Raw genomic sequence first — 16,587 nt, forward strand, 5'->3', positions numbered from 1 at the left:
GAAGTGCGGGCGCGCAGCGACAGCCGCGGGACTGTTTGCGACGACGGTGATGCGTTCTGGCGTCTCTGTGGCGCGGAGCGCGCGTTAGCCCCGGGGCTAGCTCTCGCGCGGATCCGCGGATCGTCGCGCGGCTCGTTCCCGCTGCGCGCACCTCCAAAACCGCCGTTCGCACGGCCCGCCGCCGCCCCATCGCTCGCGCAGCCTTAATCCCCGGAAACTCGCTTTTCTCATTTTCTTTTCTCCCCCCCCCCCCCCCCCCCCCCGTTTCTCGACATCCCAGATACTGTCGAGCTCGCGAAGAGGCCCCGTGCTCTGAAATAGAATCCCGCTCAGGAATAAAACACCCCCCCCCCCCCGTTTCTCAAGGTCGCCATTTTAACTCATGTAAATTTAAACTTTTATTTTGTTTTTTAAAAATGTAAAAACATAATTTTTTTTCAAAAGAAAAGCGGTATGCGTCATGTTCTGCCTCCCCCTCTCTCTCTCTCTCTCTCTCTCTCTCTCACACACACGCGTCTCTTTCGCTCAAACACCATCTCTCACTTTCTCCGTTATCAGACAAATAGGGTCAATTCAGAGCTGCTCGCGGCATTCATCCGTCCTCTCCCCGCCATCCGCGCAGCGACAGCCGCGGCGGCTTTTTATGGCCGATCGTCACGGTTACGATCGCTCACGGCCCTGTCAGCTCTTACCCGATTGGCTCCCGTTCGCCGCCGCTGATGTACGGCAAATTCAGAGATCCACTGGGCTCAGCGGGAGGCCTGGAAAAGGCGCCCGTGACCACGGAATGTGACGCTATGACAGAGTCGCGGCTATAATGGGCCATACTGTGACCGCGATGTTTTCAGATAGTGGAGAGAAATGGGAGTAATGAACATGAATGAATGGGTCATAACTGAAACACACGCACACACACGCACACACACACATACACACACACGCACACACACGCATACACACACGCACATACACACGGACACACGCACATACACACGGACACACACACACACACACACACACACACACGTATTCGAACAGAAAGTATCTCTGAGAGTCGGGCAATTGAATGTGTTGGAGTCTGACCAGGCCACACCATGTCAGCTCTCTACGGTGCTCCCATTTGCTCCTGAAAATTAATGTGTGCAAACTGGAAAAAAAATAATAATTTAGCAGCTCATCCACTAATGGGGATGCATTAGTGCGCTCTTACATTTCTCTGCTCTGCAGCACGTGCTCCGTGGGAAAAAAACGTTAGCGTTTAGCCCTAGCGTATGCTTGTTGTCATCCTACCAGCATCTGCCTGACGGTTCGCACTCAGAAAACATTGCAAATCGCTGCAAACATGTATCCTACGTGGATTTAAACACATCTACGCTCTGTAACACAACGTTAGCCTGTACAGTTTACGCATCTTTATTGTCTGTGGAAGAATACTTTCGACAGGCTGTCCTTGAAAATACATTTTTTGTCAGATTTTTTGTTTTGCTTTTAAAAAAACATAACTGTTGCTATACTATTTATTATTTTAAAAATTATACATTGTTTTGTCTCTCTGGCTGTCACTGCAGTTTATTAAGAGCAGTTATGCAATAGAACACAATGCAAAGCAATGATAATTCTATTATATATAATATAATTATCTCTATTTATGATATAATTATAATTAAATTACATTATATTATAATTATTATTGTAATTACAGCTGTGAAAGGCACTTCTCCTGTGAATTGAAAACAAAAAGCAGACAGCACCTTCTATGTTTTTCACAGGATTATACAAAGAGACCTCAAAGTGGGAAATGTAGAAAATAAATATATTTATATATTTTAAACAATATGATGGAAAGGATGAACCAAATAAGATGACAGTATGTTCAAAGAACAAGGCAGCGTTAAAAAAAAAATCTGTCGTATAGGCAAAATAATCATGGACAGTACAGACAAGATTGTATACAATGTAAACCAATTGACTGTATTGACAACAAAATGCAAAACTTATGATATGTACCAGGCAGTACATATGTTTTATGAGTGTTGTTGTGTTGTGTATTATATGATATAGATGACAGTTTAAATTAGATGATCAAATAAGAAGCAATTAACATGAGCTCAAGACATTGAAATTTGGGTAGCAGATAACATTTAATTTTTCTGTTGTTGTTCATAAGGTAGGTTTGACTGTGAATCCATGACCCTCCTTTTTATTTAAAAACTGTATTTTTCCTTTTTTGTAATCCTGTCATAACTGTGCTCAAAGACAGAATCAGTTGCTAATTGGCGATACCTTTGTGAAAGAGCTTAGTTTGTTCACCTTGCAAATCATCATGCAGGTCTGGGATAATTATGAAATAGAAGCAGCCACCTCTGATCTGGACCAAGCATAAAGGAATTCAAAGAACAAGGCAGCGTTAAAAAAAAGTCTATGTCGTATAGGCAAAATAATCATGGACAGTACAGACAAGATTGTATACAATGTAAACCAATTGACTGTATTGACAACAAAATGCAAAACTTATGATATGTACCAGGCAGTACATATGTTTTATGAGTGTTGTTGTGTTGTGTATTATATGATATAGATGACAGTTTAAATTAGATGATCAAATAAGAAGCAATTAACATGAGCTCAAGACATTGAAATTTGGGTAGCAGATAACATTTAATTTTTCTGTTGTTGTTCATAAGGTAGGTTTGACTGTGAATCCATGACCCTCCTTTTTATTTAAAAACTGTATTTTTCCTTTTTTGTAATCCTATCATAACTGTGCTCAAAGACAGAATCAGTTGCTAATTGGCGATACCTTTGTGAAAGAGCTTAGTTTGTTCACCTTGCAAATCATCATGCAGGTCCGGGATAATTATGAAATAGAAGCAGCCACCTCTGATCTGGACCAAGCATAAAGGAATTTAAAAAGAATTATCCCCTCAAAAAAAACAAAACATTTTTTTAAACTGTGAGTGTGACCCAGAGGTCGGTGTTTTAAATTCCATGGCCGATTTCGCACACACTTGTCCTGTTATTCATTCTGTGCTGATACTCTTCCCTGTAACATCACCCCCACCTTTCTAATGTGAGGCACAATCCTGTTCATAAAACTTCAAAGGCTCCAGCACCTGTCCCGTGACTCTCCATCGCAGTGAAGGGCCGGGATGCTGAGGGCCTGGGCCTTGTGTACCTGGCCCAGCTGGGTCATTGTGTACTGGGCCCAGCCGGGTCATTGTGTACCAGGCCCAGCCGGGTCATTATGTACCAGGCCCAGCTGGGTCATTGTGTACCAGGCCCAGCGCTGTGACTCAGTAGCATTGAGAAGGTACTCGGCTTCAAGGGCACCTTTTTCCCATGAGCCTCTCTAGCGATGAGAGGGAAGAGCTCTCAGCTGATGATGTAGCAGACCTGTTACTGGGGATGGGGGGGTGGGGGGGGGGGGCAAGGTCACCGCTCTCTCAGCGAAAAAGGTGACGCAGCCAATCAGCTAATGCCAGGCAGGGGGAAGGGGGGGGAGGGGGGGGAGCGTTGCTAGGCTAATTCGGGGGTGGGGCGAGGGGGTACACGCTGTGGGGCGGGGCAGTAATGTGTTCTTAACCTGCCGCAGGTGGGGAAGTGGAGCTCGTCGGGCGGCCTCAACATCACCGAGCTTCCCAAACGGAGAGGGCTTAACATCACGGACTCGCTGTCCAACCGCTCGCTCATCATCACCACCATCCTGGTAGGCCCCGCCCGTCCTCCGGCAAGCGCGCACGCGCTCAGTGTTAAATCAACTCTCACAGAGTCAGTATGGGCCCGCTGTGGCCAGTGTTCTGCTGGTAGAAACTCTGTGAGAGTTGAACGAATGCTGAACGTTTTTGCTGTGTAATAACAATGGCTAGAGCAAACGCCGTGCTGATATTGATTGTTTCGCGGACCCGGACCTCAGAGAGTTCAGGAATTATCTGTATCGATCCTCTCGGAGCTCAGAATAATTCAGCAGCGGTGGCAGCGCCGGAGGATTCCGGAATTGTGACACAGATGATTCCGGAATTATCTGCATCGATCCTTCGAGGGGCCCGATGGTTATGCGGTTGCAACGCCGATAAGTCCTGAGTCGTAACACAGATAATTCTGGGATTATCTGAATTGATCCTTTTAATAATTCTGCAGTGATGATTTCAGAATTAGCCACATCACTCCTGTTTGTGTTTTTTTTTTGTTTTTTGTTACTTTGTTAACTCTGGAAACATTCAGTAGCTCTTTGAACCACAAATGATGGTGTTCCACACACACACTGACTGAGTGACTGACTGTTTCACTGTCTGATTGATTGAGCAGCTGGTTCCCATAGTGACTGACTGTTTCCCTGTCTGATTGATTGAGCAGCTGGTTCCCATAGTGACTGACTGTTTCACTGTCTGATTGATTGAGCAGCTGGTTCCCATAGTGACTTACTGTTTCCCTGTCTGATTGAATGAGCATCTGGTTCCCATAGTGACTGACTGTTTCCCTGTCTGATTGATTGAGCAGCTGGTTCCCATAGTGACTGACTGTTTCACTGTCTGACCGAATGCCGTTTTCCTTGTGTGATTGACAGACCGATTCAATGAATGACAGCTAACTAAGCGGTTTCCTTGGTGACTGCCTGTTTCAGTCTGGGGCAGTCTCTATGAGGCATGAGGCCAGAGCAGAGGAGCACCCTAAAGCTGGGATGTTTCTGCCTCCTGCGATGGTGGAAGGCAAAATGACTGACTGGCTGAGTGATTGACAGGCTCGCCGGCTGACCCTGTTTGACTGACAGACAGCGGAACGCCCGCGCCAGGCACCGGAGGGCGCGAGGCGAGCGGAGCGGGGCGGGGTTCGAGGCTCGGGGACGTTTTTAGGCGGGACAGACAGCTGAGGGCGGAAAGGGCGGCTCGGCTGGCAGCGATGAATACAGACAGAGCGGTACACGCGAGGCCTGTCTGAGGCCTATCTGGGCCCGTCTGTTTACTCTAAGCAGGGGAGAATAAAGAGGAATGCCAAGAAACCAAACACCAAGACCAGCATGAACGGTCTGTGGCTGTGAACCGTCAGTGTGTGTGTGTGTGTGTGTGTGTGTGTGAGAGAGAGAGAGTCTGTATATATGTGTCAGCCTGAGTATGTGTGTGTGTGTATGTGTGTGTGTGTGTGTGAGAGAGAGAGTCTGTGTATATGTGTCAGCCTGAGTATGTGTGTGTGAGCAAGAGAGAGAGAGAGCGAGATGGGGGGTGGGGGTTGACAGACTTTTTCAGACCTCTGTCTCGTAGGGGGGGCTGATGTCTCCAGCAGGGGCGAAAAATGTGGCCACCGTGTGATTCATTAGCCCACCACGGCTCCACGGAAGCTGCCAGAAAGCTCTCTTAATTACAGCACTGCAAATAAACAGTTTTTTTATAAAATCTCTTCTTCTTTTTTTCCTCTCGGTGCAAGGCCTCAATTTCTCTGCCACATGCGGCCTGTGTTTAAGGCTGTCACTGATGGGGGGGGGGGGGGTGTGGAGTTGTCACAGGGGACTGCCAATGAAAAATACCCCCCTCTTGGACCTATTTTGGATGGGGGGGACATGAGTTATCAAAAGCCTTAAACACTGTCATTATGTGAGATAGCCGCTAAGCTGCAATTATTACCAAGTGAAGTGTGGGTGGGATGTAATCAGCGTTTCGTCCATGGCAAAGATGGCGGGGAGGGGAGGGGGGAATGTTTTTCTATCAAAGAAGGAGAGATAGAATAATAAAGATAGAAAGGGGAAAAAACACCTAATTTAAAGGTAGGTGATTCACGACAGTTAGACAAAGAGAACAGCACAGAATTCTCTTCCCGGCGTGCCGCCATTTTGGATGCGGACGTTCGAATCCTTCGCCACGGGTGCCGAGGATGTTCGAAGGACGTGTTCTGGGTCCCCATTCCCCGGGGCGCTCCCGCACCTGCGAGTGGTCTTCTCTGCGACGTGGAATTTTTTGGGTGCTGTTCGAAGGAGACTTAAATTATGGTTCGGCAGCATCCGTGGCCAGACCCTCTCTGGGATGTCTGCAATCAGCTGCAATGAAATCAGGAAGAAGAAGAAGAAGAAAAAAGACATTTAAAATGATTAGCGTAGCGGTTTCTGATGAGCCCGCTTCCCTGGTGCACATAAATAAGACGCAGACTGGCAGCTCCTGTCATTAGGAGAGCAGGTTATGATATTAATGCGCTCTTAATTTTTTTTTGGCGTGGTAAAGGTCTGCGCTCCACGTGCCGCGACCGCGTCTGAAATCCCAAAAATAAAAGCCCCGCCTCGCTCGCCCGTGCCTGTGTGACGGTGCAGATGGAGAGAGGGACGGGTTTACATTGCGGAATCCTCTGGATGACACCCAAACCTGGGGGGAAATCAAGGAGATACAGAACTGAGATCTGAGCTCAGAACAGATGTCAGCCCCCCACCCCCCCACCCCCCAAACCCTACATACAGACCTTATTGATGTAGACCTGTGGTAACGATCCCTGTTCCTGGAGATCTATCATCCTGTAGGTTTTCATTTCAGCCCTGATTTGGCACACCTGATTCTGCTAATTAGCGGGTCAATGCAGATATTTAGCTGTTGAATGAGGTGAGCCGTGTTAGCGTTGGAGTGAAAACCCACAGGACAGTAGATCTGCAGAAACAGGGTTGGTTACCACTGATGTAGACGATTGGACTTTTACGAAGTTTTCTGTCAGAGCAAAGCGGGTCTCACTTCCTGCATTTCTTCACGCGGGTAATCCAATAGTGTAAGGCGAACAGTAATCATGGCGACGGAGGAAGTTGGGGCTTTGTGCGTTGCCATGGTTACATCGTGACGGGACAGGCAGACTGTTGAGGAGGGGGGTGTCTGGAACCCTCGTGGAGGTGCGCCCCGTGCCCCTGGCGCGTTTCGAGCCCCAGGTTACGAGCTCGCCACGCCACTTTTCCGTGATTGGTTGGCCACCAGGCTGGGACACGCCCCGCTGTCAGCCGATTATGGGATGGCCGTAAGTCCTCCCGCTGACACTCCAAGAAGCCGCGATTCCGTCACTGGAAAGATTTTAGCGCTTTCATCAGAACCTCGTTTGGGCCTGGGACCGGGCCAAGCGCACAGGAAACGGAGAACTCCGCCAAGCGCTGAGCAGAAATGATTTTCGCTAATGTGGAGGTCCAGGAAACGTGCGTGCGCTATTTCAGGAAAAATATTTACTGTGCGAGCACCACAGGCAGTTAGAGAGGAGGTTAGCAACTGCAACTGCTACAGCAGGAACTGCCCTCCTTTCTTAAAGGGAGAGAACAAACACGAACTGAATGTGCAGAGAATGGTAAATTGGGGGTTTTCTTTTTCGTAGGTGTGTGTCAGAAATACATTCAGGAAACCCTCCAACATTATCATTTGTTTGCCCGATCGAAACGATGCACTGCATCGTCCAGAGAGAAGTAAGAGAGTCCCACAGTGTTCCCGTTCAGCTGTGAATGAGAACCCCGCGGCAGCTCGCTGTGCCTGGGACGGGCGGAACCACGCTACGGGCGGAACCACGCTACGGGCGGAACCACGCTACGGGCGGAACCACGCTACGGGCGGAACCACGCTACGGGCGCGGTCTGTTCTCTTTTCGGAATCGGGCTGTTTTATACGAGCCGTGTAACAACCTCCCGAGAGAAATACCGCCATTAAAAACACGCTGGCGCCATCCTGCTCGTAAACTCCGTCCTCCCCCCTCCCTCCACCCTAGCCCCTAGCCACAGCCCCCAGCCCCCATACCCACCCAAGCCCCTATCCGCACCCCACCCCCACCCCCAGCCACAGCCCCTACCTCCACCCCCAGCCCCAGCCCCAGGTCTACCTCCATCCCCACCCCAGCCCCCAGCCCCCATACCCACCCCAGCCCCACCCCCAGCCACCAGCCCTACCCCCAGCCCCAGCCCCAGCCCCCAGCTCCCATACCCAGCCCCAGCCCCCAGCCCCCATACCCACCCCAGCCCCACCCCCAGCCACCAGCCCTACCCCCAGCCCCAGCCCCAGCCCCCAGCTCCCATACCCAGCCCCAGCCCCCAGCCCCCATACCCACCCCAACCCCACCCCCAGCCACCAGCCCTACCCCCAGCCCCAGCCCCAGCCCCCAGCCCCACCCCCAGCCACAGCCCCCAGCCCTACCTCCACCCCCACCCCCAGCCACAGCCCCCAGCCCCCATACCCACCCCAGCCCCTATCCACACCCCACCCCAGCCCCAGCCCCCAGCCCCCATACCCACCCCCCAGCCCCCATACCCACCCCAGCCCCCACCCCCAGCCCCCAGCCCTGCCTCCACCCCCACCCCCACCCCCACCCCCAGCCACAGCCCCCAGCCCTGCCTCCACCCCCACCCCCAGCCCCAGCCCCCAGCCCCCATACCCACCCCCCAGCCCCCATACCCACCCCAGCCCCTATCCGCACCCCAGCCCCAGCCCCAGCCACAGCCCCCAGCCCCCATACCCACCCCAGCCCCAGCCACAGCCCCCAGCCCTACCTCCACCCCCACCCCCAGCCCCAGCCCCAGCCCCAGCACCCATACCCACCCCAGCCCCACCCCCAGCCACAGCCCCCAGCCCCCATACCCACCCCAGCCCCTATCCGCACCCCACCCCCACCCCCAGCCCCAGCCACAGCCCCCAGCCCCAGCCCCAGCCCCAGCACCCATACCCACCCCAGGTCTACCCTCACCCCCAGCCCCAGCCCCAGCCCCCATACCCACCCCAGTCCCTATCCACACCCCACCCCCAGCCCCACCCCCAGTCACAGCCCCTACCTCCACCCCCATCACCAGCCACAGCCCCTACCCCCACCCCCAGCCCAAGCCCCAGCCCCAGCCCTACTTCCATCACCCCCCCAAACCCCAGCCCCACCCCCACCCCCAGCCACAGCCCCTACCCCCACCCCCAGCCACCAGCCCTACCTCCACCCCCATCCCCACCCCCAGCCCCAGCCCCCAGCCCTCACGTGACTTCTTCATTTGAAAAACAGACCCAAATTAATGCTTCCTATTAGCAGATTTGGAAGCTGGTATTACATAGAACAGATTAGCCATTCAGGGATGTTGATGTAGTTTCTCCTTGAAACCCGAATCACTCCCATCTGGAAAGGTACAGAGGGTCTGTACACTCGGGTCTGTTTGAATACATCAGCGTTGAGAGCCACGTCGGTATTTATTTCTGATTTATTTGCCAATTTGAGTTAAACTAATGTGTCTGTGTAAGGTGTTCTCTCTAAATTAGCAGATCTTCAGATCATGACCTCTTCGTTTCCGTATCATCGAGATGTAATGAGCTCTGCGGATTTGCCTGCTGACTTTAAAATCGTGCTAATTGACTCATAGCCTTGAGTTATATTTTGTTTGAGGCACGAACCATATGCTACTTGCCTGCTTGTAAAGTCATTCTTGGAGTTGTCAGGGATGCGGATTTGAAGCAGATGCTTTTCGCTGCAAGGCGCCGTCCTCCGGTATCGCGAAACGCATTGTGTCACTTGACTCAAGGTCTCTTCTCAATGTCTTACACTTCTTAGCGCATCATATTCACATGAAAGATACGATGTGTGTTTTGATTGCCTGTTCCCCTTGAACCCTAAGAGCACTGCGAACACAAAAGGGAATAATCGTGCTAAATATTGCACATACCCTCAAAGGACATATTCCAGAGGTATAATATTCTGAGGTATTTTGTGAATTGTACATTTTACTCTTAATATATTTTACAAAATTATATGCAGCATATATCATATTTTATGCACAAGATTTGAAAAATGCTCACATTTTTTTATTCGCCATCACATCAAACAATTCATGGTTAATTAACAGTTAATTGATGGTTAATTAAACATGAATAAAAACTTTATTGATAACGTGTGCGTGAGCGGTAGAGCTGCCGCTGTGTTTTGCGCTCTGCCATGGAGCCGCTCTAAGCCAGCGCAGCGTTTAACGACGCCGGCGTGTTTTCGCGGGTTCTGAGGGGTGCGGTCAGCCCCTGTTAAAGGGAACAGGCGCTCCTCAGCGGAGATCGCCCCTCTCCAATCAGGACGGGGGGGGTGGGGGGGGGGGGGGGCAGATTGGGGAGAGTGACCCGAGCGTGCGCTCTGTCTGCCGGCGCGGGCGGGGGTGGAGGGGGACGGGGAGCAGGTTGGGGAGAGTGACCCGAGCGTGCGCTCTGTCTGCCGGCGCAGGAGGAGACGGGGGGGGGGGGACGGGGGGCGGGGGGAGATTGGGGAGAGTGACCCGAGCGTGCGCTCTGTCTGCCGGCGCAGGAGGAGCCCTACGTGATGTTTCGGAAGTCGGACAAGGCGCTGGCGGGGAACGAGCGGTTCGAGGGCTTCTGCATCGACCTGCTGAAGGAGCTGGCCAACGTGCTGGGCTTCTCCTACGAGATCCGGCTGGTGCCCGACGGGCGCTACGGCTCGCAGGACGAGAAGGGCCAGTGGAACGGGATGGTGCGGGAGCTGATGGAGCACGTGAGTGGAACCCGACCGCCGCGGAACCCGCCGGGTTCCTTGGGGGGGGAGTGGGGGGGGGGGTGACACTGTTAGAATCGCCACGGATCACCGCAGTGGGCAGCATCGAGCAACCTTACAATCTGCACCTCACCCCAGGTTACCGTGGTAACAACGCTTTTACCATGGTGACCTGGGGGGGGGGGGTGCAAGGAGGTGCAAGGTGGCTTGATGCTGCCTGCGGTGGAAACAAGGTTCTAAGAAGAGTTCTAAGGTTCTCCTGACCCTCCCTTGCTGTAAGCAGAAAACTTGTGATTTTAGAGGAGGGGGGGAGAGAGAGGATAATTACTCAGGAAGTGTGTTTAAATGAGCATCGCATGCATCCATTTTGTTACATCGTCAAAAAAAGATTTGCCTGGAGATGGAGTACTGGTATCACTGTGCAGTGTGCTTTAATAACAAAATTATAACCACATTATACTAACTTAGGAAATGCACTTTTTCAATTTAATCATATTAATATTAGTAAATACAGTATTAAGGAGGAAGAGCAGTCAGCACTGTTGCTACGTTAGATCAGTGTAATGGCTGTAGTTCACGCTGTGATGTTTGTGTGGCGTTTCCATCCGTTTGCCCCCCCCCACCCCCCCAGCCCTTGTCTTCGTAAGGATCCATTCCCAGAACCCCCGGCGCTCACAGCTGCTGCTCGCGTTCTGAGAGCTCGCCCCGTCGCCTCGCCCGCTCTGGCACGCGAGAGTCGCCAGAAATGCCGCCAGGAAACCCGCGTCTCTTCCCGCCGTTATTTTTGGGTGAAATCCGCTGCGGCGGCGGCGATGGCGGCGTCCTGGCATTCGTAGGGCAGCGGCGGGGTCGGGGGGGGGGCCTCTCTCTCCACGGGAGCGCGCGGGGGGGCCAGGTGCACAGCCGTAATAGCCTAAGTGGCATTTAGCACAGGAAGTCACGCACACCCCCCCCCCCCCCCCCAGTCAATGGAGAGGGGGCTCGGGGGGGTGACGGAGGGGGCAGCGTTTAATCTCCCCAAAGCTGCGTCCGGCGCCAGACTCTGTCTATGAATAACCTTGAGAGGAGCAGAAGGATTACAGCACAACAAAGAGGAGGAAACGAAAAATCATGAAAAAAGGGCTCTTTTTTCCTCCTGTGCTGTGGGCACTGAAGGTGATATTTGTCGAGGTTCAGCACAGGCTCCTGTCCTCTCTGTCTCTGGGCTTTCGCTCGCTGGCTGCAGCCGCAGGAAACCGTCGCATTCTGCTGCAGTGGAATCATGCATATCACTGCGCTCCCCGACCCTGGTCCTGGAGAGACTCGCTGTTTTTTTTGGGGGTGGGGGGGTTTGGGAGTAACACAATGCTTAATTAATCAGCTTAAGAAATTGGTTATATGGTTAGTTCACATCAGCTGGTATGTTTGCGGACCCCCGCAGAACCTGAGGGTTTGGGGGGTACCCCAGCGTGGGTTTTGGGGAACCCCTAGAAGTACGTGAGGGTTTGGGGACCCCAGCGTGGGTTCTGGGGAACCCCCAGCAGGCTCATGATGTCGCTCGATACGCCTGAACGAGCCGCCCTGTGCTCAGGTACCCCCTCGCAGCCAGGAAGCCGGATGTTTTCCGGATGTTTCCGCAGGTTTGTGCAGAGAGCCATTTCTCGCGGGGCGAGTGTTTCCTGATGAATAGAATGTCAGGCCGCCGCAGAGGCAGAGTTCCGAGCGCTCGGCTACGCGTGGCGATGCCGGGATATCTCTCACCGCTCCCGGCGATCGATTGGCGGTCGCTAAGGACCAATGGGCACGGCCATGCCGGCGCTAGGATACTCCCACCGGGAGAGAGGGAGACCAGCGGCGTTCAGTACAGCAGAGAGAGGGAGACCAGCGGTGTTCAGTACAGCAGAGAGAGGGAGACCAGCGGTGTTCAGTATGACAGAGAGGGGGAGACCAGCGGCGTTCAGTACAGCAGAGAGAGGGAGACCAGCGGTGTTCAGTATGACAGAGAGGGGGAGACCAGCGGCGTTCAGTACAGCAGAGAGAGGGAGACCAGCGGCGTTCAGTACAGCAGAGAGGGGGAGACCAGCGGCGTTCAGTACAGCAGAGAGAGGGAGACCAGCGGTGTTCAGTACAGCAGAGAGGGGGAGACCAGCGGCGTTCAGTACAGCAGAGAGGGGGAGACCAGCGGTGTTCAGTACAGCAGAGAGAGGGAGACCAGCGGTGTTCAGTATGACAGAGAGGGGGAGACCAGCGGCGTTCAGTACAGCAGAGAGGGGGAGACCAGCGGTGTTCAGTATGACAGAGAGGGGGAGACCAGCGGCGTTCAGTACAGCAGAGAGAGGGAGACCAGCGGTGTTCAGTATGACAGAGAGGGGGAGACCAGCAGCGTTCAGTACAGCAGAGAGGGGGAGACCAGCGGCGTTCAGTACAGCAGAGAGGGGGAGACCAGCGGTGTTCAGTATGACAGAGAGGGGGAGACCAGCGGCGTTCAGTACAGCAGAGAGGGGGAGACCAGCGGCGTTCAGTACAGCAGAGAGGGGGAGACCAGCGGTGTTCAGTACAGCAGAGAGGGGGAGACCAGCGGCGTTCAGTACAGCAGAGAGGGGGAGACCAGCGGCGTTCAGTACAGCAGAGAGGGGGAGACCAGCGGTGTTCAGTACAGCAGAGAGGGGGAGACCAGCGGTGTTCAGTACAGCAGAGAGGGGGAGACCAGCCGTGTTCAGTACAGCAGATATGGAGAGACCAGCGGTGTTCAGTACAGCAGAGAGGGGGAGACCAGCCGTGTTCAGTACAGCAGAGAGGGGGAGACCAGCCGTGTTCAGTACAGCAGAGAGGGGGAGACCAGCGGTGTTCAGTACAGCAGAGAGGGGGAGACCAGCTGTGTTCAGTACAGCAGAGAGGGGGAGACCAGCGGTGTTTAGTACAGCAGAGAGGGGGAGACCGGCTGTGTTCAGTACAGCAGAGAGGGGGAGACCAGCTGTGTTCAGTACAGCAGAGAGGGGGAGACCAGCGGTGTTTAGTACAGCAGAGAGGGGGAGACCGGCTGTGTTCAGTACAGCAGAGAGGGGGAGACCAGCTGTGTTCAGTACAGCAGAGAGGGGGAGACCAGCGGTGTTTAGTACAGCAGAGAGGGGGAGACCGGCTGTGTTCAGTACAGCAGAGAGGGGGAGACCAGCTGTGTTCAGTACAGCAGAGAGGGGGAGACCAGCGGTGTTCAGTACAGCAGAGAGGGGGAGACCGGCTGTGTTCAGTACAGCAGAGAGGGGGAGACCAGCCGTGTTCAGTACAGCAGAGAGGGGGAGACCAGCGGTGTTCAGTACAGCAGATATGGAGAGACCTGCGGTGTTCAGTACAGCAGAGTGTGTTATTTTACTCCCCTGATCTTTGGCCGAGGCCCTCTTTAAACTTTCATTTCTTTTTTCTTTTTTTCTTTATTTTCCCGGCAAAATTTTCCCGTCAGTCATAATCTGTTCCGCGGCGGCCGCGGCGCCTTCTGAGGCCCCGGTCGTGTAATTTGCGAGTCCAGGCTGATCAAGGCCCGGCGGGCGGGAGCCGTAATGTGTTTTAACAGCCCTGGTTCCGCAGTCATCTGTCTTAATGCGAAAAAGACCTTTTCCCCATCGCCGCGGCGACGTCGGGAGGCGGGCTACAAAAGCACTCCTGCCTTTGATTAATATGGTCGCGCGCGGGGCCTGGGAGCACCCCGCTACAGAGGTCAGCCAGAACAGTCATCTCTGAAAGGAATATTCCGGTCAAAGACCTTTTTTTTTTCTCCTTTTGTCAGTAAAGATAAGTAACCTTTTGAAGAAATAAAAAGATTGTATTATGGTGCCAAAGTCCTGCCTGAATATATTTCCTCCTCTTTTTTTCATTTCTGGCATTTGGGTTCCTTTTGGTCGGGAAGACTGCCTGTTTGATCCAGTCGAGGGAAGGAAGTGGGATATTTGAGGATGGCCAAAAGTTTTTTAAAAATTGCACACTGAAGTTACCCTTACGACAAAGACATAAGTTCCAAACTACAAACACATAACTTTGATCCGAAATAAAAGGGTATTATAATTTGGTTTCTTTTTTATATATATAGCTTAGATAGCAACCAGGCACGCTTTTTAATTGGGTGCAAATTTTCCTTCTGCTCCCCTTATTAGCCAGTGTGCCTTATTCTGTCTGGCAGTGTCACAGAGGCCACTGGGTCTTTAACACTTTTGACGAGCAGGTTTTTTTCTGAGTCAGTGTTCTAGAACCCCGCATTGTTTTCAGTCACCAGCGGCGATTGTGACATCAGCGTTTGGAACGTTCCGCTAAGGACATTCCAATCACACATTCTGCGATCTCATCTCGCCCCTTTTAGAGGGTTTGAGAGGGCCTGTGATTGGCCGGCTCAGTGGCTCCCTCCTGTCGCCGGCAGATAAAGCTGGTCTGGGATCAGCGGGCCTGAACGGTAAACCCCGCGCGCGCCAGCGGGGGTGTGAGAGCGGATCTCTGATTGTCCCGAGGACTCGGGGCGATGGACCCTTTACGGGCGGATGAGCCCGGCTCGGCGCACCTTATCTGCCGAATGAGATGGGCTCGGCTGTGAGCACCCCGCCAACCCCCGCCCCCCCCCCCCCCACCGCTAACCTCCCCCCCCCGCCGATAACCCCCCCCGCAACCCCCCCTCCAAATTACCGCCTGAGCTGCTCCTTTCTGGGGTTGTTTTGTTTTTGAATTAAAACTACAGAGATTAGATTTTTTTTAAAACTGGTTTATACCATCCCATCACCCCCCCCCCCCCCTGCCCATCACCCACCCACACTCACACGTTGCATGGGTAATTGTTAGCCAGATATATGAAGATTAAATAAAATAAACACAAACTGTGAAAAGCCTCGTTTTAATGCACCATGTGTCACTGCAGCAGTGGCTTCACAAGATGGCTGCCGACAGTCCCCCTGCTACCTTCACTGTGAGCAGCCCTTGGAAAGAAAAAAAAAAAAAGAAAGAAAAAAAAGTCCCGACTCCAAAAAGGAAAGAGGGAGAAAGTTTATTAATGGATGCTGTCAAAGTTATTTATCGGTTCAGTTTATTTCTATCAGGCCTTTTTATTAACCCCTAAAAATTTCATCAACTGCTCATTGTGTTTTGGATGACCAGGGTATATTACAGTACTGCAGCTTAGCAGTGAGTTAACCTTAAGCAGGTCACGGGGGTTGACATGTTCATAGACTTAAAAAAAAAAAAAAGAGAAAAAAAAGAGACACCGTGTGAAATAAAGCACTGGACCTCGGTTGTTTTTAACTGATAAAGTGGCTCCCAACCCCAGCGCCTAACGTTCAATGTGTCACAGCGCAACCCCACATAAATCATAGTTTCATTACCGAATTACAAAAAGCCTTTGCCCTCTCACATCTATTTAACTGCATCATGCTTGTGTGGGTTTATTAAAAGCCACAAGACCTCTTCATTTGTCTTTGTAGGTCAGGCAGCCCTGTCAAAGGGAAAGCCGATGGATAAGGACAAAATGGAGAGAGAGAGAGAGAGAGAGAGGGAGAGGGAGGGATGGGCGGGGGGGGTGTTAAGGAATGCCAGGAGATAGAGATAGAGATAGAAAGGAGGAGAGGAAGGAAGAAAGGAGGGGGAGCGAGAGAGAGAGAGAGAGAGACTGTGAGGGAGAGAGAAAGAGAGGGAGAGAGATAGAGCAGGAAATAGATGGAGAGAGACAAAGAAGGAGACAGAGAGGTGAGAAGAGAGTAGTCCAAACCCAAATTGCGAATCCATCCTTCAGAGCGAGAGGGGGAACGAAAGAGAGAGAGAGGGAGGGAGGGAGGGAGAGAGAGAGAGGGTTGAGAGTCGTGAGTAAACACAAATTGCCGATGGTTCAGAGGGAGGGGAGCAGACGCACGTGTGGCCCTGCGATGCTTCAGAGGGAGGGGAGCAGGCGCACGTGTGGCCCTGCGATGCTTCAGAGGGAGGGGAGCAGACGCACGTGTGGCCCTGCGATGCTTCAGAGGGAGGGGAGCAGACGCACGTGTGGCCCTGCGATGCTTCAGAGGGAGGGGAGCAGACGCACGTGTGGCCCTGCGATGCTTCAGAGGGAGGGGAGCAGACGCACGTGTGGCCCTGCGATGCTTCAGAGGGAGGGGAGCAGACGCACGTGTGGCCCTGCGATGCTTCAGAGGG

General features: G+C 52.7%; 1 protein-coding gene across 1 annotated transcript in view; it reads left to right on the top strand.

The window, feature by feature from the left end:
* Window positions 1–16,587, top strand: part of LOC118235369 (glutamate receptor ionotropic, kainate 3-like) — a 67,533-nt gene that overhangs the window by 39,127 nt on the left and 11,819 nt on the right. The window contains exons 9-10 of the mRNA XM_035432608.1: window positions 3,593–3,706; window positions 10,249–10,452. Coding sequence (XP_035288499.1) covers window positions 3,593–3,706; window positions 10,249–10,452 — 318 coding nt within the window. The remainder of the gene's footprint in view (window positions 1–3,592; window positions 3,707–10,248; window positions 10,453–16,587) is intronic.

The sequence above is a fragment of the Anguilla anguilla genome, chromosome 1 (assembly GCF_013347855.1).
Source record: "Anguilla anguilla isolate fAngAng1 chromosome 1, fAngAng1.pri, whole genome shotgun sequence".
Taxonomy (NCBI): Eukaryota; Metazoa; Chordata; class Actinopteri; order Anguilliformes; family Anguillidae; genus Anguilla; species Anguilla anguilla.